A 24,358-nucleotide genomic window follows, 5' to 3' on the forward strand; every position below is an offset into this window, starting at 1 on the left:
GCGCTTTTTAGCTTTTGGGGTACAGATTTAGAGGGACTTTCTGGGTGCCATGATGTTTTTGCAGAGCCCTGGAGGTGCCAGTGAACTGGAATTCCCCAAGAAGTGACCCCATTCTGTAAGGGCAATTTTAGGGTCTCTGCAAAAGTGTCATGGCATCCAAAAAAAAACAAACAAACCGTCTAAGTCTGTGCTACAAAAACCCAATAACCCTTCTTCCCTTCTGTGTCTGGCTGTGCCCTAATATCAATTTATACCCACATATGACATTACGTGCATTATCCGGGGTACACCAGTATCATACATGTGTCATATATGTGGCATAAAATGCAGTTTGGGCACACAGCAGGGCGCAGAAGGGAAGGAGCGCGATGCGGCTTTTGGAGCGCAGATTCAGATGTTTGGTATCTGGACGCCATGTCATGTTTGTAGAGCCTGTAGGGTACCAGAAAAGTGGATTCCACAAAGGTGTGACCCCAGTTTGAAAACTGCACCCCTCAAAGAATTTATCAGGGGGTGTAGTGAGTATTAGTATCCCAGACGTGACTGCACAGCGGATGGCGAAGAGTGAATATATAAGCTGTGCGGAGGACATTGCAAACACCGAATTTCCTACTAGGTCCCAGTAGCTCCTATAATTGGGGGAGTCACTCTGGGGGTCACTTTGGGGTCACTTCTGGTATATTTTCCCTCGTAAGCTCTAAATCTGGGGTGTCCCCTGATATTCGCTCGCACAGCTTATATATTCCCTTCCTGACGCCGCCAGTTGTATTCTAATGATTTGGCGATTTTTGCGGGTTTTTATTCTTGCATTACTAGATGCTATATTTTCTTTACTTTTCTGGTGACGCAGCCATATAAGGGCTTGTTGTTTGCAGGATGAGATGTATTTTGTAATGACACCATTTTTGGGTGCCTACAACTTACTGAATACATTTTATTAACTCTTTTTTTGCTGGATTTAAATAAAAAAAATCAATTCCGGTATTGCGTTTTACCTTGTAAAATTTTCGCCATGCAGCATACAGTATAAGTAACATATTATCTTTATTCTGTGGGTCGGTACGGTTACGGCGATACCTCATTTATATTATTTTTTTATGCGTAACTAATTCTGCAGAACAAAAACACATTTGGAGACATAAATCAATGTTTTTTGCATCGCCATCTTCTGAGAGGCGTAACATTTTTATTTTTTGGTTGACAGTGTTGGTTGGGGGCTTATTTTTTGCGGGACAATGTGTGCTTTTTATTGGTACTGTTGTGAGGTGCATTTGACTTTTTGATCACTTTTTATAGCACATTCTGTAAGGTGAGATGGCGAAAAATCACTACTTCCGGCGGGTTTTTTCCGTTTTTTTTTTCCGTCATTCACCGTGTACATTAAATATTGTTTCAGTTTTATTGTACAGATTGTTACGGACACGGCGATACCAAATATGTATTGTTTTTATTAATTTTTAGTTTTTTTTTTTTTATAATTCATTTTCTATAGAAAAAAAGGGTTTTGGGGGCTTGATAACTTTATTAATTGTTTCAAAACACTTTTTTTTTTTTTCCACTTTTTTTTTTTTTTTTTTTAACTTTTTCATGTGTCCCTATGGGACACTTGCATGAGTGAAGCTTGCATCACTGATCTTGTTTACAGAGTGAGTCACAGGCTTCAGTAAGAGCCTGCACGTTATCACTCTGTAAACAGGAAGTGAAGCTCGGCTCGTGCAGACGGACGGGACAGTACAGCTCCAGAAGACGCCGGCCAGGATACAAAGGTAAGTGGGACTCAGGACTGCCAGGGGTGACTAATCAGACCCCTGGCTACATGGTAGGGATACCAGCACCCCCCGATCTCGCAGCGGGGGGTGCCGGGGATCCCTACAAGATCGGGCAACCCGTTGTTTGCCGTGATCATGTTTGATCACGGCAATCAACGGGTTAAAACCCAAAATCAGCACTCATGTCTGATGGAGGGGGATGGAGCAGGATGTTAGGTGTCAGATACAACTAACACCTGCTCCAAGAACACCCGCACTGCGCTGCGGGGATTGTTTACATCCATGTGGTACTATTACCACATCGGTCGTGAAGCACTAGACATCCATGTGGTAATAGTACCACATGGGTCGGGAAGGGGTTAAACACAATAATTCATCCCAAGGTAAATACTAATGGTCATGTAGTTGTCTGATCTCTTGCAATCGACCAATAGGATTATTATGCGTTAAACACTTGCACTTTCAGAACTTAGAATTGTTGGTGCATTATATTTTTCTAAAAATTAATGTTAGCGCCTAGAACCCGTGCATACAGCAGAAATATAGAAACCAACCTCAAGTACAGCCTTTTTCTAGATCTAAAAAAGCGAGTCATTAATGTAAAATATTGCAATTATTATTTTTAACAATCACTTCCCAATAGGATTGAAAAGAAAAGACTGTACAGAAGAAATCAACACAGGGATAACATGTTGCAAAGATCTTTCACCTGGCTTTAATTCTGATTAACCGATCTTACAAAGTGACAGAATCTGCTTTCTTATGATTGATGAGCTAATGTACAGTTGAAACCTAGATATCAGATTATTTTTTTCTTCACAGCATATTCTATCCAAATGTACATACTTTCACAAAGACAGTGGTTGGCATTTGTCAATGTATTAATCCCATCCGGCCGAAGACTTTACCTCTAGGGGAGCGTGGCACCTTGAAAAGTAGCACTGTGATTTTTCTTCTCTTTTTATTTCCTTTTTTTATTTTTTAATAGTGAAATTCATTACATCTCTCATTTATTAGCAGTGATGTAGCCCTTTGCCCGGAGTGGATTACTGCAACAACAACAAATCCCCAACATTCACCATAATGGATGTATATGATAGCAATTCTAAATGAAATTACAAGATGATTGATGAATTGTACATTAATTAATATACAGGTTTTAATTTTTTTGTATTGTAATGGTAACAGGCACTGAAAAAAAACATTTTCTTGGCAAGATATTGAAACAGATATTGAGATTAGGAAGCCTAAGAAAGCAATTGACATTGTCTTTTAAAGTAAGAAACCTACTTTGCAACATGTAGTAATTCGGTTTCTCTAGCACCAGTAATTTCCCATCCAAGTATTTTAAGGATGAGAGGCTGTTATCTTAGAAACTACAACTGATATGAAAAATAAATTATACTCCAGAGTTTTTATGTAAAAAGACAATTCACAAAATCATTGTGAATGTACAGAAATTCACCAAGTCACTTAAGAATTAAGAATCACATCCTGGAATATACTGAACTCTCATCTGGGGTTTCTAGAATATATAAATATATGTATATATTTATGGGTAGGTTTTTATTCAGAATGTTCACAAGTCATGTGGAGTTGTATTGAACACACTTTTTTTTACAGATTAAAAAAAAAAAATGTAACTCTCGATGAGGCAGTCCTTTGCTTTAATTCGTAGTGAAATGTAAGATAGGATCAATATATACAGTACATTATCTGTAGAACGGAAAGAGGAGGCAAATAAAAAATAGCACGGCACAAAATAAATCTGATTTTATTTATACTCTCATGGTGAACTGGTCTTTTCTTTTTCACTATTTACTCTAATCAGCCAACCTTGAGCATAAAGATTCTTATGGAGGTTTACATTGAACTCTCAGATGTACAAGACTACAAAGAAAGAAATCAAAAAAAGTCAGTGTTCCATATTGTTGGATTGAACAATACGTGTTGGATAAAGACACTACATTTTTGGTTTACAGTTATACAAATTTCAAAATGGAGTGCTTTTCTCCTTTGCCACCAACATGCTCAAATGGGAGGTAAAGTCAAGGTGTCTAATCTACAGAAAGATTGTTGTATCTACAAAAGGAGGATTAAGAGTTTGCTTTTGATAAAATTAAAAGGTTAAAACAGTGAAAAATGAGGGAAGTATTAGAAAGTGTAAAACCGATCTTTTGCAAATTCAGGAGACAATGAATGCCTCTGCCAGTAAGGCCTTATCTATGAAAGTTATGCTTACTAGGTGTAATATGAGTCAAAGTCCTCTTGTAAATTGATGGGTTACAAATACTTTGTAGTGACTTCAATGTTCTGTACATTTTGTGCTTTAGGAATTAAAACTGTGCCAATGGAAAAAAGAAGTAAAGAGAACGGGCAAAACTTAACCCATCATCCACTTCCCAAAGAGCACATGTAATGTGCAACCAGTAAGACAAATTACTGTGCCACAAGAATTATAAAATTAATAATACAATAAATGAATGACCCAAAATCATTGAACACGTAAAAGGAAATATATTTAAAAATAAAATAAAATATTGGTCAAGCTAAACTTTGATTCAACTCTGCTATTGAATTTACAGGGCATTTGATTTTTCTTTCATTATTACGGAATATTGTTTTGATATCGGTCCCCAAAACCATCTGTTACATAAATCATATTTTGTGCATTTTGAACAATTACAATGCATAAAAAACAAAGCAGTTTCTTGTCTTTCTTCAATTAAAACACTAATACTCTTGTTGACAACATAGATTTAAAATGGCAAAAAAAGCTGGAAAAAAACGGAAAAAAAAACAAACAAAAAAAAACAAAACAGTTGTTACCTTCCCCTGTTTACAACAAATTAAACTGAGACAAAATTACAAACACATTACACTACATGATTAATAATAAAAATCATGTTTTTTTTTCTTTTATAAAGTTGCCCAAAATGCAAGGGATGTGCATAGGTTTACAACTTGGTTATAATAATTGTAATTAATTCCCTCGGGTACGAATTCCCATGAACGGAATGTATGTTTCTGTAAGTAAGTTACAGATTTGTTCAACACAGATACACCAACAGTATAAACGCTTGCGACTGTCCACATGCATTAAGACCCACTTCCATAATTCTATATTGTTTATAGTTCTTCAAAGAGACAGTATCAAATAAAACTATTTTATGCAGTAAATACTTTAAGGAAGATATCTTAAATGAAAAAGGCCATTAAATACGTGGTATCTCCCTCCAATAGATGAAGGCTATTTGTGTAAATAAATTATAGTGCCTTTGCTATTGAATGAATGACATAAGACTAAAAAGAATGTAGTGTTCCACCCCTGCTAAGGTAACCAAATTCCCCCATTATTAAAATAGATTATAGAAAGCAGCATATCACTTGTGCAGTTTCCAGAGGCCTTGAAAACAAAAAGCTATGGTTTCCAAAAATATAACATTCAAAAGGACTGAATAATGCATATATTTTAAAAAGGTATATTTTAATACAATCTAGGAGAAAGAAAAGGTAAAAAAACAGATACTGTCTCTTTAAATTAGCACTGAAAGTTTGCTTTGATTTCCTTCCCACCTATTAGGACATGACAATAATTATAAATTTAGATCACACTACATTTAGGTAGTCTCTAGGGGCCAAGACCAGTTGACAGAACGCCAACAGAGAGGATTCTCCAAGTACTGCACAAGGTGATTTTGAAGTATTAAAACACCGACAGTTCCCTTGAAAATGGTCTAATAGACCCAGGATACAGGAACCCATTGTGGCGCCGTGCACACAAGCTCAATGGCTTCCTCCAGATGTCTAATAGTTTCATCAATCTCATTGTTGATAATTGTTAGATCGAAGTAGTGTGCATATGTTCTCTGAAGAATTTCGGACTCCTTTTGCAGTCGTTGAAGGGATTCATCCTAAAAGGTAGGGTAAAAATAAACCATTGTTATATACACTGTGCACAAACGTATTCTTAAGCCTTCTAAGAACTACAATTGAGGTGGAACTCAGTGATTCCGATACAGAGTCGCAGTTAATCTCTATTCATACAACTGTTATGATAATGTAAACCAGGCATCCATCTGAAGCGAACATCAAGCACATCAGAACTGGATATGAGCTACGATACTATGTAAAAATATATACAGCACATAGAATTCTACACATTTAGGTTTCACATTAACAGAATGTTCACAATTTGCATGGCAACATTTTTATCGCTATGTGGCCACCAAGAAGAGAATACTACATAACACAATTCTTATGGTAACAAAAAATTAGGATGTGCATTATGTCTACTCTTAAAATATCTCAGCTTAAAGTAATACTTAGAAAAGCGTTTTAGCTTAGTACACAAGTGATGCTTAACCCTTAACTACCATCCCATTTTGAGCCTTAAAGGGTACCTGTGTTTTATTGAAAAGTTGTACCATGTATAGGGTCTTATTGGGCAGTCGGTTCTATGACTGCATAATCCTCCATACATGGTACCTATTAGAGATGAGAGAGTACTATTCGAAACTCCCGTTTTGAATAGCACACACCCATAGGAATGAATGGAAGCGGCATTCATTCATTCCTATGGATGTGTGCTATTCAAAACGGAAGTTTCGAATAGTACTCGCTCGTCTCTAGTACCTATCCATTTTGCATTTCTGTCTCAGGCTGTGGGCGTGTACTTATTGTACAGTCTGCCCCCCTCCGCTATCCATTGCTGATAATGCTCTGCCATTTTGCCAGGAATAACTATACAAGTGCAAACAAATACCTGAGAAAAACCCAATTGACCATAATATCCAGGAAGCCCAAGTGACCAAAAGTCCAGGAAAGCTGGACGGCAAATACAAGACAAATACATAGAACCAAGCAGATAAAATACAAGAAAAAAATATATTTCAGCACAGTCTGTAAAGCTGCTTGCTGTCTGTGAATGATATCCCATCTGTAATCACACAAACAGCCAGTAGATACAGTAGAAAACTTTTCTTACATTGTAAGTTGTAAGATTGCAGAGTCAATTGACTTTTCAACACAACAGTTTGCAGACAAGACGGTGCAGGCTGTGAGCAGAATCCCCCTCCCCCTCCATTCACTGTGAGAGAAAACTGCCCTCTACACTCACTGAGACAAGCAAGACTGAATGGAATGGAGTGGAATGGAGAATCTATGGACAGGCTTTACTTAGTAACAAAAGAGTAAGCAGTATATTCACTAGAAGGGAAACACATAGTGGCAGGAACTTAAGGCCAGGCCCCACGGGCCGGAAAGGATGTGATTCGCCAGCAATGCTGTGGGAAAAATCACGGCATTACACAGTAACAGCAAAGTGGATGGGATTCATGCGAATCCCTTGCCCACTTTGCGTTAAAATCTGCAGTGCGAACACACTGCGATTTCCAAAACTGATGCGGTTTTGAAAATCAAATCATGTTAATTATATCTACAGAAATGCTGGCGGCTTTCCTGTAGATATAATGGTAGAAGAATGTCCGCAGAGGAAAACCATGTGAACTTTCTGTCCAAAGCACTGCAGGAAGGACCGCGATGCATTCCCACTGTGGTTGCATGGCGTTTCTGGCCCGTGGGGCCTTAGTCTTAGAGTGGTTTTTCAGACAGAGAGCAGACATATTTTTAATTAAAGTAAATTACGTTTTGTATCAGAATCAGATGCTGTATGAAATGAAACTGTCTGAAAAGTTAGTGACCGTTCAAGGGATGTCAGGCAAACTAAAAAAGCGCAGGACTGTGTGTAGGAATAGGTGAAGAAACTGTATATTATACTATATTTTTAATTTGGGCTCCAAACCCCCATCATTCCTGATGTTGACTGCCATTCTCCATACAGTGTTTTTGTGCTCTAGGAATGAACAGGACGTCTGTGCAAATTATCACTGTGCACCAAATAAGGCACATCGGAACGTTACATAATTGATAGATGGAATGCTTTGCTGCAATTTATATATATTTAGCAATGTTGCCGTCAAGTGACTGCTGTGGAGAACAGGAATTTGAAGCTAAAACAGTTCTACATCTTTTTAGTTCATTAGACAAACCTTAAAACGAACAAGTAGGATTTACATCTGTTTTTAAATAAACTCAGAGAGCCATAATGGTCATAACTCTTCATAAGCAAACGTGGCATAAAAGGTTTTGTCTATGGAAACTTTCCTTGTTGGGCGGCTGAACTAAACAAAGAGGTTGTCCAGGCATAAAGACTAAACTGAGGCCGGGGACCCACAGGCCAGAAACGCCACTATTTGCAAATCCGCGATTCATGCAAATCCCATCCTCACTTTGCAGATAAAAAAAATTGCAGCACGGACACGCTGCGTTTTCCAAAAAAATCGCAGCATATCAATTATATCTACGGAAATGCCAACGGCTTTCCCGTAGATATAATGGTAAGAGAAAGTCTGTGGAGGAAAACTCCGTGAACTTCCTCTCCAAAGCGCTGCGGGAAGAACCGCAATGTGTTCACGCCGCAGTTCTTCCAGCAGCGCTTTAGCGCTGCATTTACGGCCCGTGGGGCCTTAGCCTTAAAGAGGTTGTCCAATCAGGGACACACCCTTTGCTGAGACAGTTTATTAGCCTCAGTGGTCATGTGTTGCTGGGACTTCTGCCACAAGTCAGCACAGCACTGAGAAGACTGCACCGTGCAGGGAGGCACCATGGAAAGGTGAGTAGGAGTTTTTTTTTTGTTGTTTTTTTTTTTAAATGTCACTGCCACCAGCCTATTTAAAACTTAAACAGGTCGTCCATTTTTTCCTGGACAACCCCTTCAATTTAAATGTTTGCCAATTAAATCTAGTTATATACACGTGTTGTTGAACATTACCAATCCTACTCCATGTTAAATAGTTTTAATTTAAAATCAGATTTCCAGTTATAAATTAGAAAAAAAAAGTGAACATGAACATATAGTTGAAAAGAACCATGCCTTGAAAACAACAATGTTAAAAACAAAAAAAAAAAAAAATACCCCCCAAAAATCTAAATTAAAAAAAATAAATAAAAATTGAAAACTAATTCAAAGCTGGTGACACGTCCTCTTTCATTACACACTGATATAAAAATTCCCTTTTGTTACTCCATCACCTCACAATCGTCTAAACATGATTTATTCTCTAATAAAGAGCTCCAATTACTACAGACTTGTAAAGGTGCACATTTCTCTATATCTATACAACTAAAATGTATAATAAAAAGATTGGTATATTTATTGATGTACAATAAATGTATTTTCTTCCCAAAGGCCGAAGGGACATATAATCTGTGTAATCTAAATAAGCAATATGTAAAAGCAACAGACGTGTTAAAGAAGCATCTACCATAATCTACACAGTTAGCACTGGGTAAAGGGGGGTGCATATTTGAGGTCCTTTCCAGTACTTACAGGTAATTTTCTGCACCATCTTGGAAGCTTAGCAAAATTTGCAAGTGTGTAAGTGAAAGGAAAAGACAAGTTTATGACAACAACAAAAAAAAAAAAAAGAAAGAAAATCTAGAAAACAATAATAAAAAAAATGGAGTACATAATATGAGGAAAAAGAAAGAAAATCTAAAAGAAATATATATAATTCACCCATATTTTACATAGCATTTACCTTCAGCAGACAAAAATAATTGTACTAACTTTGCTAAAATAAAGTTTAATGGTAATAATTTTATTAGGAATTACGCAGGTATTATTTTTTATATTTTTTTGTGTTTTCTAGATGAAGTATATACACTAGTATTATGGGTTAGATTTTTTTGCAGCATCCACGATGGATAGCACATATTCTTTGATCAGTCCACCATAAATTCCACCAATGTTCAGTCTGCTTTGACTGAGCAGTCTAGAACACCACACCACACTGCTTGTCAAGAAGATACATCACGCAACTGTAGGAGTGGATTGTGAAAAGTTTTATCTTAACTACTTTTATATCAGGGAGGAACATTTTTTTTTTAGCCTACTTATATCTAATGGACTGCAGGAAATGTTCAAGAAACAGATCACACCAGATGTAATAGCTTGTATACATTAGCACTAATCTGCAAATAGGATGCTATTTAGAAGACACAAATCACATCCGGGTCAGGATCCCCAAATTCGAGTCCCCCCTTATTCACAGTGGGCTCATGCTGAGAGCTGAATCAACCACTTGTTGAAGTTACAGTAAGGGCTAGTTCACACGGGGATTCGGTGTGTCATAGTCCGTCGCAGCTGACGCGACGAAGTGCCGATGCACTGCATCGGAGCTTTCCGCTCCGGATTAGGCTCAAATGAATTGGCCTAGTCCAGAGGGTGCTGTCGCAAGGCAGACACCGAGGCAGAATCTGCCTGAAGAAAGGGCAGCTCGTTTCTCTTCTCCCTCTAGCGGCAATATGCCGCTAGATGAAACAAGAATGCAAGCGGTCTACATAGACCTCTATTGTGAGGGGGCGGATTATGACGTGAATTCCGTGTGAATGAGCCCTCAATGGATTTCAGTCTACGGTACTTGTAGCTGGATTACATACAATAACCGGTTTAATCATAGCAATGGCTGCAGGCCATAGAGTGACAGCCATCATTATAAAAAGGGCATACATTCAAGTTCTACCAGCATAAATGGATACATAAACAGCAACAGGAAACACAGAAAATACACACAAAGAATATCCCAAGGACGTCCCTCTACACTTTAACCATAATATACCTTAAGACAAAGTTAAAGACCTGCCACCTTGTACAAAATGCTAACAAAATAACATCCTGTACCTCATTTGATTGATGTGACTGATCAATTTAGCATTGATAAATTTTTACATATGTCTAACTGTCCATTGGCTATATTTTTTTGAACTGGTGGACAGAAACAGAAAAAAATAGAAAAGAAAAAAAAAAAACGCCACTGAATTGATCAGGAGCTCAGCAATAAAATGTGGTACAGTAGGTCAGTTAGCCTTTTATACCTGGTGACAATGCCCCTTTAAAAGGAGTTGTCTATTTTTTTTAATTTTAGGTCTGACTCTCACCACCTCTGCTAAATTAGTTTTTGTATTTTATAGTTTTTTCTGATCACATAGCCAAATGAGGGTTTGTTTTTAGTGTGACAAATTGCATCTCCTATTGGCACCATTTATACCACAGGTCCTAACACTTACTGCATGTGAAGAGCGAACAAATTGTGAACTAAACCCAAAACCACACACATACATGTCTTGTAAGCCCATTGAAATTGATTTAATTCTACAAAAATATAAGTCAAAAAGTAACAGGATGTTTTACATTCAAAGAGCCTAGTCATTGTAGGATTACTGTATATAGTCTCATAGTACATTAAACTTACCTCACTGATGCTTGGGGTAATAGTAGGTGCAGCAATGAAGACCACAAAAGGAGCAAATTCCGCTGTTCTCAGGACTTTCAGAGCCTACACGTATGAAAAAGGAAATTAGTATTTACAGGAGAATATATTTTGCTGCAATATCATGATTCTGCCCCAATAAACAAAAAAACAACAACAACAACAACAAAAACTCCCCAAAATCACTGCAAAGAAAAAAAAAATACCGAGAAAAAAAAATACTAAGAGGCTAGGTACTTTAAAAACATATTATAGATGGAAAGAGTAGAAGTGCACAATTACATATTATTAATACAATTTAGTTTATGTATGTAGAGCATTCCTTCAGCACTCTCTCTCAAAAAAAAAAAAATGCAACAATTTGACAGTGCAACAGAAATTTGTATTGTAGAAGTGACACAGTAAATTCCTAAATGTTTTTTTACACTGTTTTTGGAGAAACTTTTTCTTTCTTATCACTGATTTTTGCATCAAAAATCATGCTGAAAACCCCCCAAAACTATTTAACATGGAAAACATGTCCAAAAACATGTCCAAAATATGTCTACTGTGTGATCATACCCTTACAATCTGGTTGCCTGACAAGAGTGTAAAAATTTAAAAAACGGGAGGCATGACACTGGTTCAGAGTGGGGAATGGGCATTGCCATGTTCTGTGCACCAAGAAGGTTTAACATTTTTAAAAAGTGATTTTTCTGCAAATCTAAGGAATGATTGAAATGGGGTTACAGAGCCCTATAAGAGAATGGAATCTAAATTTTCAAGTGATTTGAGACATGATAGAAGTTTGGCAATTTCATAGATTAACAAAGATCAATGCAGTCAAAGCTTTTGTACTTTTCATCAGGTTTGTTATATGTGTGTTTACACGGATCTAGTGTAAGTACCTGAGGTTCTACATCAAGTATTGCAATAAGTCCCTGTTCGTGGATCTTTCGTATTGTTTCCAGTTTAGTCCCGTACATAGCATCCTCATGGCTGCCATATTCCAGATATTCATTATTAGAGATATCTTGCATCATTTGGTCATGGGATACAAAGAAGTAATTTTTGCCATTTTCTTCATCTTTCTTTGGAGGTCTGGTTGTGTCTGAAAAAAATGAAGTCAGGCAGAAGCATAAATGTGAAGCTCCTGGGCCCAAATGCAAAATATGCACCAACTATAATGTATAATATGTACTACTGGTCTCAGAAGAGACACCTTAGGGTAAGTTCACATGGGGATTTTTAAAGTACCATGTAGCCGCGACTGAAAGCCGATGCATTGCACCGGCATCCAGCCACGCACTATGCTCCAGATTAGGCCCAATGAATAGGCCTAGTCTGGAGAAGGGAGTGTCTTTAGGCCGAATCTCAAGTTGAAAGGCCTGAAGAATGAGCACCTCGCTTCTTTTTTCTGGGAGCTGGAAGAAACGGCTCCCGGATAAAAGACCAGAGCGGCTCCCATTGATTTAATTGGGAGCTGTCTTTTTGGTCAAGATTTTGAGGCGGATACGGCCTCAAAATCCTGACCAAAAGACTCCATGTGAATTTAGCCTTAGGGTTCTCCTAAGGTTCCTGGGCACAACCACACCCTCTGCACCAACTCAAGTTACACCATTGATCTCAGGAGCACTTTACTGTACATTTTCTAAACAGTCAAGATCTTAACCATGTACTAACCATATAATGCATAGATAATAAATATTTTCAACGTACAGATGTAGTACAGTTAAACATTACACTGATAACGCATAGTCACCGAACAAGTCATTGAAATCTATTACCTACAGCAATAAACCAGACTGAACCGTCACCAGGCATAAGCCAGGAGCCCAAGCGGTTTTTGCATTCTGTGTATCATATACTGACCATATCCATGGCTTTATCAAATTATCAACTAACTGAACTTACGTGGAATAGGATAAGCAAATCTGTCAGGATGTTTAGTAATTAATGTGTTCTTTATGTGTCGTCTCCCAACACCATGTGCACCTACAAAAAGAGAATAGATACACATATATACGCATACTCTGTATGAATGCACTGTGTAGTGTATACACGAGACACACACAAAATAAGGTACCTAGGAGGACTAGTGTTTTCCTTTTGAAGGCTGGGAGCTTCACCACCTCTTCATAAGTAACCAGATCTAGTTGGTCAAAAACTAGGGGTAAAAAAATAAATAAATAAAAAAATTTAGTCAATTATTTGTTAACCGTAATAATATTGTAGTCAAGTTATTTAAAAGGGAGTGATGTAATATTTCTCCAAACCTCTATAACAACTGTACAGGGAACCCAACTTAGTCCGCACTTTCACTTGTCTGCATGGAAACTAGATTTATTTTTCTAGCAGCTCTCTTGGCATTTAGTCAATGTACTATATAGAAATCTGAGAAAAGCAACAGATGAATATCACAGTGACTGTCCATAGCTGGGTATTCTGCTTATGGCTCTACGGTAACATGTATCAATCTATATCATTTTATAATCCTGATCCCTCATTGTAGTCCTCATACAATATACAGCCACATTCATTGCTGAGAGTGGCAGGCAGAGCATTTCAATATGGATGTACCTAGTGTAATTTTACTACTACAGCTGACTAAACAGAGGTAACAAGCAGGAGTAAAGCCCCTCTTAAAATATTTCATTCCTAGAAGTATTGGGGCAAATATATAAATTTTACTAAAAGACACTTTAAGGGGGTGTAAATAAAGACAAAAAAACAGTCATTTTGCAAGAAACTTTTTTTTTACCCATCGTACCCTGGTTTTTACCTCTCTGAATATAGCCATTAATAAAAACAGTGAATGTGTTCAATTCTGGTTTTTATGCCAACATGCATAGGGTTATTTTAACACCGAGTTGATCGTCTGTTGTTCTGATCCAGCAAGGGATCGGAAGAACTGATAGCAGAGTGACAGATACAAATGCTGCCTACTATATGACTGTAGTACATTTATATATTAGAGGGTCACATTTACAAATGTCTGACAGGTGCGGGGCCAACTTCTAGGATCAGCATCTATATGAAGAGGTGCAGTTTCCCGACTCATCTAGTGAGGCAAGTCCTGGATTAAGATAACCCAACAATGTAAAAGTTGCAACCATTTCCATTCACTACTGTGGGTATTATGTTAAGAGTCAAGAACCCTTGGGCCTAGTTCACACGGGGATTCCGCATGTCATATTCCGCCGCGGCTACCGATGCAGTGCACGGCATTCTGTTGCGGCTTTCCGCTCCGGATTAGGCCCAAATGAATGGGCCTAGTCCACAGGGTGCTGTCGCGAGGCGAACACCGCGGCTGAATCAGCTGCAGAATCCACCTGAAGAAAAGGCAGCTCGCTTCTTGTTTCCACTAGCGGTAACATGCCGGAAAAAAGAACGCTAGCGGTCGACATAGACCTCTATTGTGAGGAGGTGGATTATGATGTGGATTCCGGGCCAAAATCCGCCCCCTCTTGCCCCGTGTGAACGAGCCCTTACTTGGCCGTTTCAGTAACTCTAAATAGAATCTCAACATCCACGAACACGTCTTATTTATTCTCCACCTTGAGGTAGAGTTCTCCTCACCATTCTCATATAGGTGCAGGTAGTGAGACCTATATGTGTCAAACAGTCACGGAATAGCTTATAGATATGTCATAAGCTCCGAGCTAAGTGCTGGCTTTACTGTACTTTGGTTTGATTCGCTGTTAGTACATCCAATGTGCATTGTATATAGACAGAACTATTTCCTTGCGTCAAAGAAGTTTCACGGTAGCGAGAAACATTATTCTTTGAGACACTCATTGTACTTTAAATATTTCAGAAAAGTAGCCCGTCTCGTAACCATGGCAACCAGAATAAAAGCATACACTGTTCACACGGCTAGCCACATTCAGAGAGGCTGTACGGAATAGAAAGAAGGTCTCTATTAAAAAGTCACTATTTTTATTCAATACGTAAACAGCTTTATTTTAGTTTACGGATTTAAAAAGGAAAGCATGGTACATGGTGATATAACTAAATACATTTCAACTAATGTAGAAAGCAAGCAGATCCTAGTTTGTACATGCCTTTACATTGTGTGCAAGGTTTTAATTTTTTCACATGCAATGATTCTTGCAACAACAAAAAAAGAAAAAAAAAAAACATGCTAAGAAGGATTTTTATTTGTAGAACAGAAAATTCTTGAGCTGTATTTTAGTAGAGTGCCGGGGATGTAAAATAGTTTTCTACAAGTGTGACATTTACCCAATATATTTGAAGCGGATAGTCACTAACATAAAAGACTGTTCTACAATAAAAATATGACATGTGGTGCTTTACACAAACTACAAAAGGAAAAAAGTGAATCTGAAACTTCAGTACATTTCAATAATATATTTCGCTCAGCTGCTCAATGTACACAACAGAATTTAATAGTCCCTAAATGAAGAATATCAGATTAATGATTATTTAAGCTAGTAAGCAAGAAGGTTTAACCTTTTAGTCATAGGAACATTAGTTTGGTTTCTTTTTGGCTTGTGATGTTATTAAAGTGGAGCTCCACCTTGGAGCCATTGTAAGAAAACACTCTAGGCATAAGTCAGAAGTCATACGATTTCTCCATCAGGCCCTGCTCCATATAAAATTGTAAATCAATTGGTTAGGAGAATTTTTTGTTAAAGGGATTCTACCACTAAAACACATTTTTTTCTAGTTAACACGTCAGAATAGTCTTTAGAAAGGCTATTCATCTCCTACCTTTAGAAGTGCTCTCCGCCATGCCGTTCGTTCAAAATACCGGTTTGTACCGGTATGCTAATGAGTTCTCTCGCAGCGATGGGGGCGTCCCCCATCGCAGAAGCAACGATGGGGGCGTCCCCATTGCAGCTCGAAAACCGACCGCAGCGCCGCCTCTATGGTCTTGGGTATCCTCCCCTTGCTTCTTCAGCGTCCTGTCGGACGCCTGCGCAGTACGCTCTGTTCGGCGAAGATTGCCGAACGTACTGCGCATGCGCGAAATTGCAGTCCCAGCCATAGTGCGGGCACTGCAATTTCGCGCATGCGCAGTACGTTTGGCAATCTTCGCCGAACAGAGCGTACTGCGCAGGCGTGGAACAGGACACTGAAGAAGCAAGGGGAGGATACCCAAGACCATAGAGGCGGCGCTGCAGTCGGTTTTCGAGCTGCAATGGGGACGCCCCCATCGCTGCGAGAAAACTCATTAGCATACCGGTACAAACTGGTATTTTGAATGAACGGCGGAACGGCGGAGAGCACTTCCAAAGGTAGGAGACGAATAGCCTTTCTAAAGGCTATTCCGACGTGTTAACTAGAAAAAAATGTGTTTTAGTGGTAGAATCCCTTTAAAGGTTCTATTAGGATATTGACAAAGTGAGGACTTGCGCTCGGTTCACACCTGCGCTCAGGTTTACGCTATACGGACCCAAAAAAACCCCAAACCCCAATCCACTTATAAAGTGGTTACCTGTGGACCCCATAGACTATAACTGAGTATGCTCGGTTTCTGCCTGAAAAACGCAGAGAGAAAACTTCTGCTAGCGGAAAAAAGAAGTGACATGACCTTTCTTCAGGCAGATTCCGCCTCAGAAAAGCAATATAAGTCAAAGGGCAGCGGAAAAACCGCTAGCGTTTTTTGGCACGGTGTTTTTTTTTTGGGGGGGGGGGGCGGCAAAAAAACGCCTCAAAAATCCCAGGCGGTTTTTCAAGCTCCATTCACTGTGCTGGAAGAAAAAACGCCCCAAAAAAAACAAAACAAAAAAAACAAACAAAAACAAACGCTCCAAAAATCACAGCATTTTCACAACGTGGGGTCTCAGCCTTAAAGGGTTTTTCTACTACAGCTTCCACAAGATACGTGATAAATGACTGATCGTTTAGGGTGCAACCTCTAGGAGCGATCAGGAGGTGTCCCTGAGTGCACCACATGAATACACATGTGATTATAGTATGGGACAATAGTCCTGTGATAAGCACCATAGAGGACTATGAGGCCAGGTCTTCAGTGTTCAATAAAGTAGTGATATGCTGTGTTTTTCACTCAGAAATCCTGCTCCAGATCAAAAAACCTACATATTGCAGACCTCAACTTTTCTCCCTGACATGCTGCTCTCATATAGGGCAGCGGACGTCGCCTACCAGACTCACTGGATGTATCATGCAACAGTAATGATTTGATTTCATCATGGGTTTCTCTCAATATATAGGCTGGGAAGAGTGACAAGGTAATGAATCTATATGACAAATTAATTTTTTTCCCTATTCTACAAAGCTATTATACAAACCTTGTCTATATTGGTAGACCATATCTAAATACAGTTTGTGATTAAAACTAATGCGGCCTTTAGACACACACACTGTGCAGCATTGCAGTTTTCAAGCACCATTGTCTTTAATGAAACTCATCCTTGGTTTTACTACTTGTAATGGTGGTTAATGCATTGCAAATACAAATTAATGCCCGTGCTTACCACCGGTTTGCTATAGACTATAATTACATTGTACAGTTAGTAGTGCATGAAATATACAGCACACGCTGGGACTGAAAAGACTAAGCAGTGTTATTGTTCTAACTATAACATGCACAACTTGTTCTAAATGTCACAAATCTACAACTGCAACGTCAGTTATAGTGAATAGCAATGATTTACCGGGTAAATACAATTATGTCATGGAATTGCTAAAAAGGGACGATTGGAGCAACATACAACATAGAATACCTGCTGATCGGTCATTTAACAGACAAGTCTTCTCTCTGAACTAGAGCGTTCACCATTAGCTTTACAAACCCGGCACCTGCTGTAATAGAACGGTGGATGCCAGAGAGGGATTTAACTGCCGGGACAAGTGCCGGGGTCTGCAGCATCGCCACATTCCTGCCGCTGCAGGAAACTATCACGGGAGGAGCGTGGCGATCCTGTAATTGCATCCCCCCCCCTTATAATCCACATTCGGACTATAAGACGCACCCCCAATTTCCTCCCAAATTTGAGGGAAAAAAAGTGCGAAAAAATATGGTATATATGATGTATATTTCTCTCTTTCCTGTCCAATATAGGGCTCACAAATCAGCGCAATGTCAGCTTTCTTGTTACGTGTCCTGGGGCTGGAGGTATCGGTTCCGTTAGTTTCGGCACCGATCTCTGCCAACTGTCAGAAGGGCGTTCCTGACAGTCTAGATAGGCTGTGAGGAATGCCCCCTCTGACATGAAAGGTCCTCTTTAACCCCTAGGCTTCGCCAATCTGCCTTTTTACTTTGCTTTATCTGCTGCCCAATGCTGCAGTCATATTAATGTCTAACACCTGTGATTTACAACTGATCCTGCAGGAGTGAGAACTTCTCCATGCTGAAGTTACTGTCCAGGAGTTACACTATGATAAGAGAAGCTATTAGGACTTTTATCACTATTACTAAACTACTGGGTAATTTACACATGCACTAGAGGTCCAGAAAATAAGACAAAAAACCATATAAAACTTCATTTTTGTTGAAAAAGTATATAAATGTGTAGTCCTTGTGATCAGAAGAACTAGGAAAGCAAATTTTAATATGTTTATGTGGAATAATATATATAAAAACTATTTGGTTTCAGGTAAAAGAAGCAAAATTTACATTTTTTAATTTACATTAAAATTTAAAATTAAAATATTCAACTTATTGAACAAATAACGTAACTGACCTAGGGAATTGACGTTTCTAACAACAAACTATTATGGAAATGGCACAATTAAAACTTGCCTTTTATTGATATACACTACAATTGATAATCCCGGGTTCAAATATACAATTAGATATAGGAAAACTATATACACTTCCTATCAAGGGCAAATTAATCCCCCCCCCCCCCCCTATAAACTCCTAATGGTGCAAATTATTTTTTTTTAGATACCTGGGAAGTATATTTGATACTGATGAATCAGCTAACGTATTAACCCAAGCACACCCATTACCTGGCACCCCTCTATATCTTATGCTCTGAAGCGGTTTTAATTGCCGCAGATGCTGAGCGCTATTTGAACTGTTAATACCCCAGGATTTTTTCTATTTTTAAAAATCTGACGGGGAATTTAATCTATAGTCCCAGTGTTGGATTATCCAGAGGCATGTGGAATTGAATTATTATTTTTTTTACACTCCTGTATTTGATACTCAAATGATGCGCACCGCATCCTACAGTGATCAAGCTGCATAAATTGATATTAAGGAATCTGGGTGTGCTTTTCTTGGGTTAATAAGTTAGCTGATTCATCAGCACCAAATATACTTCCCAGGTATCTAAAAAAAATTTTGTATCATGGGGAGTTTATAGGGAGGGATTCATTTCCCCTTGATAGGAAGTGTATATAGTTTCCTATATCTAATTGTATATTTCTACCCAGGATTATCAATTTTAGTGTTTACCAATAATAGTTCGGTTTTAATTGTGCCATTTCCTTAGTAGTTTGTTATTTAACAAATAAGGCTAGTTATTTCAAGCTTTATGTGTCCTGAAAAAAAAAATAATGGTAAAAATAGTTGTGATGTGTAAAACTATTAAAAATGTATTGCTGTGTAAAACAATGTATACAAAAGTGCTAAATTTGGCCTGGGCATTGGGGCATGAATGACGCTTAGTCCTGAAAGGGTTAAAGGGTGAGAGTAAACCAGAGGAAACCAATGCAATCACATGGATAGCATACAAATTCCTTGCAGATGTCCTTGGTTGGATTCAAAACGGTTCTGGAGGATCAAACACATGCAATACAACACAGATTATATATATATATATATATATATATATATATATATATATATATATATATATATATATATGTTCCCCCACAGGGAATATAATTATTTCAGATTACAGATACATCAGGAGAATTGGCAGATCCTCTTAAAATTTTTAATTATTGCACATACTTTAGTATTTGGGTCCATTCCAAAGAGGACATATGCTTCACATCAAACATGCTTCGAATTAGCTTCTCTAGAGTAGTAAATTATCAATCTAATTGATAATACAGCACTCATGGAGTGTAATGTGAAGGTCATATCCTTAGCCACTTGGAAAGTGTCTGCTTTTCCATTTCCTTTATATTAAGAATACTTCACTACTGGCAGGAAGCCGGATGTAAAATAAGGCCACAATGTATTACATAGAAGTCTCTGAGCACTAAAAGTCTACAGAGTTCTTCTTCACAGTTCTATAGGTTTAACATGTCATGTGTATCAACCAGGGACAGAAAGAGACTTGACAGACTGATCAGAAGGGCCAGCTCTGTCCTGGGGAGCCCCCTGGACCCAGTACAGGTGGTGGGTGACAGAAGGATACTGTCTGTGGTGACCTCAATGCAGGATAACAAATCCCACCCCATGTATGAGACCATGATGGCACTTAGCAACACTGTAAGTGACTGTCTGCTCCACCCCAAGTGTGAGAAGGAGCGCCATCGCAAAACTAATGATTATAACTATGAAGTCTTCCTTCTCTCTTCTTCTGTTCCTTAGCTGCTATGGACTCCTAGTATATCTTCTCTTCTCAGCATATGTGTGCCTACGTCTGTAATATATTACTGTGTATTATCCTTTATCTGTATTACTATGCTGCTGTAACATACTGAAATTTCCCCACTGTGGGACTATTAAAGGATTATCTTATCTTATCTCTTATAGACAGTTTACCATGGGCACATCTATTGCAATATTTTCTTTTCCTGTTAATATATTTGTATTTATTTATTTTTTATGCAGGTTGCAGAAAAATCTCAATTCTAGCTCACCAAATGACAACATATAACACTTATAAAAATATATGAAAATGGTAACATGCTTAGCAGCAAAGTATATTGCTAAAAGCACCAAAACAAAACACTTGAACGATCATGCCATACATATGCAGAACTTAAAGAGTATAACATTCAGGCTGTTCATAGTTTTTTTTTGTGTTTTTTTATACTCTGTGCTATAAGCTGAGGAATAAAATTATTGAAAAGTCAACATTAAATTAAAAAACAAAAAAAGCAGGCATCATCACTTGACAGGTTACTTACATGCACAGAGGCCATTGGGAGAAAGACGGCATGAAAAATGCACAGGGGTCAGATATGGCTTGCAATATATCAATGAAACACATTGTCTAATATGCACAAAATAAAATTATATAGACGCAAAGCAAATAACACACAAACACATCACTTTCAGTTAATAACAAATTACATATTAAAACCTCATCTAACATAAGCCATCATTGTACAGACTTTGCAATTTATATTTTTACATTTAAAGCGTGACAAAGCTTTTATTTTTTTCCTAAACCCATTGTGCAGTGGAAGCTAAATTTTGCAACACGCTGAACTTTCAATCTTCTGCCATTATTTGCCTCATTAATACATTTTGTAAAATACTTTATTAACACATTTGGGCTCCATCTTTCTTTCTTGGTTTTTCTGTTAAGAGCTTTACTCCAATTCTCACTGTGTAATGTTGGGGAGGGTCAGTTATATCTTACATTATATATTCGCATTATAAAAAATAAAAAAAAGACAAAACACATGGCCTTGTATAAGAACATAGATTCTATTATTTATAAGCAGCTGCTCCCAAATCTAGATTGTGTTTTCAACCCATATCATCTTTGGACATACATGTGGAGCTGAAATCTTATAATCCCTTCCCGCTCCAGGAATTTTTCAATTTTCGTTTTTGACTCCCTGTCATCCTACCCGTCCAATTCCATAACTTTATTTTTCATTCAGAGTCATATGAGGGCTTAATATTTGCAGAACAAATTGTATGTCATGATGATACAATTTAACATTCTGTACAGTGTACTGTGAAGTTAGAAAAAAAAAAACCCAGAATGGAGTGGAACTGGAGAAAAATAGCTTGCAACTTTCTTACGAGCTTTTTTTTTTTTTTTTTTACGATGTTCACTTCACTGTGCAGTCAAAATGATACGCCACCTGTATTCTATCTTGTACCGGGGGCTAGCGATGCACCACAAAATGGCAGCACCCAAAACAGACAGAGTTGCTGGCGAGATTAACATCTGTTAACAGTGCGGGCACAGATTGCAGGCACTTCGCCAGGCCAGCTTAGCTCCCGAGTGGCCACCAAAGCCAAAATCTGCCTGCATACTATTTCAAGGGTTGAAGTGCTACTATGTCAGAGGGTTATTGCTAAACAGTTTTGTAATATGCTTAAAACTATTAAAATTTCTATTGTAATAGATAATAGACAGTAACTGCTTATTTAGAGGGAGATTTTACAAAGGAAAACCCGTACTCATTTGTACTGCCAGTATGTAGAGTTGTAGCACGGGGTGGTCACATGAAATGGCTACATCTTCAGTTTTATAACCTAGAAAAATGGTTTCTGTATCATATGAAAGCTGCCACGATTGCAGTACTAGCTGGAAAATAACCTGAGATATCACTAGTTAAAAACCCAACCATTTGAGCTTTATAGGCAGCGGCTCATGCTGCATATGAAAAGCACTTTCCCAACTGTGTTTTTAACTAGGTATCTCTCTGTTTTACTAGTACTGCAAGGTTTCATTCGAGACCTAAACCATTTTTCTAGACTGTAGACAACCAACAGCCAGCCATTTGAAATGGCCATCCACCCTTTGGCAAATGCTCTGCGTATTACACTGAGTACAGGTGCACAGGATAGACTCTCCCTTGCAATGTTTAACAGATTTAGTTAGCTACTGGAAACTTCCCAGCCTGCTTTCTATTAAAAAGAGGAAGTTAAAGGGGCTCTATCATTGGGAAAAGTCATTTATAACTAAGCACATACTTGTATAGCCTTTAGAAAGGCTATTCCACACATATCTTTTGTACGTTATCACCTCTTTTGTACGTTATCGTCGTTTTTGAATGAGACAGCTTTTATTCATATGCTAATTAGCCTTCAGTGTGCACCCTGGAAGTCTCAGCGAGCACTGTCTGCTGTGTGCAAGTGCAGGGAAGAAGACATATGAGTCATCATCAGCCTCCCTGATCTCCCACACACATAGCAGACAGTGCTCACAGACTTCTGGTGGTCGTTGCTGGCTAAATGGCATATGAATAAAATCGTGCTTATACAAAAACTACATACAAAAGATATGTGTGGAATACCCTTTCTAAAGGCTATGCAAGTATGTGCGTAGTTAAAAATGACTTTTCCCAATGATAGGGCCCCTTTAATTTCATTAAATTAAATAGATTATAAAAATCTCCACAAATCTTAAAAAAACAAGTGAGTTACATAAATTATGAGATGAGCTTCTCTTTCATAGGACACCAAAAGCAAGTTTCTATGGTTTGTATATCCTCAGGCCAACATTTGTTAATAAAGTAGTGTATACTACAAAATGTATTAATGACACAAATACTGCCGGAATATCAAAAGTTGCCAGAAGATTCAGTTACACTTTAGTTCAAGAAAAATGCCTGTTTATTCACCCATTTCCTACCTCTTGCCACAGATCTAACCTGTACAATAGAAGCCTTTGTAAAAGGAAAAAGGAAGAAAGAGTAGGACTCTTTGGGGAAGAAATACATCAGTGAAATAAAAGACCCCTCTGCATTATGGACTGACAGTTCTCATCCATAACACAGCTAGGTTGTCAGGAACTATTCTTCATTGTTCTCCTGACAGCAATGAAGTACGATTGGTTAACACTAGTGCCAGGATCTCCGACAGGGTACCTGAACGACAGAGAACCAGACTGCAACAAAAACGGTTACACATGGAGACCAGCTAATCTCATTGACTATAATGGAGTCCGCTGAGCGTCCACACTTTCAAAACATGAAAGCGTTCAAGAAAAACGTCCTCCAGTGCAAGTGGCCTCTGATCTTCGGTGGTCTCTAAGACTCTGACGCAGATGTGAACCAAGTCTTAATTTCAGTAGACAACCTCATATTTCTTTTTAACTCTTTCTGTCCATTACCCCTACTCCATAGACTTCATTGCATACGGATCTGCTTGTTTACAGTGTACAAACAAAATCACTAGGTCAGGGAGAGATAAAAAGTAAAGACACAAGTAAATAGTTACGGAAACCGGCACTCTTCTTTAATAAAGTATATTGCAAAGTTTGTTCCCGTAACCTGCACATTAGGGTTCTGAAAAAAATAAAAGATTACTTACCTTTTAAAGCAAAGCCATAGAACTGTTAGGAAAATAATATTTTAAGTGATATCTACAAGTCAGTGCTGCAGACGCAAGGGGATTTGTTATGGTATATTGATAGGATATGACAAGTGAGCGAAGACACTGACAAATCCTGCTGGAGAAATCAGTAGGAGACC

General features: G+C 38.2%; 1 protein-coding gene across 11 annotated transcripts in view; it reads right to left on the reverse strand.

The window, feature by feature from the left end:
- Positions 1-2,727: 2,727 nt before the first annotated feature.
- Positions 2,728-24,358, reverse strand: part of CASK (calcium/calmodulin dependent serine protein kinase) — a 211,070-nt gene continuing 189,439 nt past the window's right edge. For 4 of the 11 annotated variants that reach the window (XM_075264013.1, XM_075264012.1, XM_075264008.1 and 1 more), the window contains 6 exons: positions 13,167-13,247; positions 12,995-13,075; positions 11,989-12,191; positions 11,084-11,167; positions 9,160-9,186; positions 2,728-5,683 (listed from right to left, as the gene is read on the reverse strand). In XM_075264013.1, coding sequence (XP_075120114.1) covers positions 5,507-5,683; positions 9,160-9,186; positions 11,084-11,167; positions 11,989-12,191; positions 12,995-13,075; positions 13,167-13,247 — 653 coding nt within the window. In that variant the 3' untranslated portion in view covers positions 2,728-5,506. The remainder of the gene's footprint in view (positions 5,684-9,159; positions 9,187-11,083; positions 11,168-11,988; positions 12,192-12,994; positions 13,076-13,166; positions 13,248-24,358) is intronic. The other 7 variants (XM_075264016.1, XM_075264014.1, XM_075264010.1 and 4 more) reach the window with 3 other exon arrangements.

Source organism: Leptodactylus fuscus, chromosome 2 (genome assembly GCF_031893055.1).
Source record: "Leptodactylus fuscus isolate aLepFus1 chromosome 2, aLepFus1.hap2, whole genome shotgun sequence".
Taxonomy (NCBI): domain Eukaryota; kingdom Metazoa; phylum Chordata; class Amphibia; order Anura; family Leptodactylidae; genus Leptodactylus; species Leptodactylus fuscus.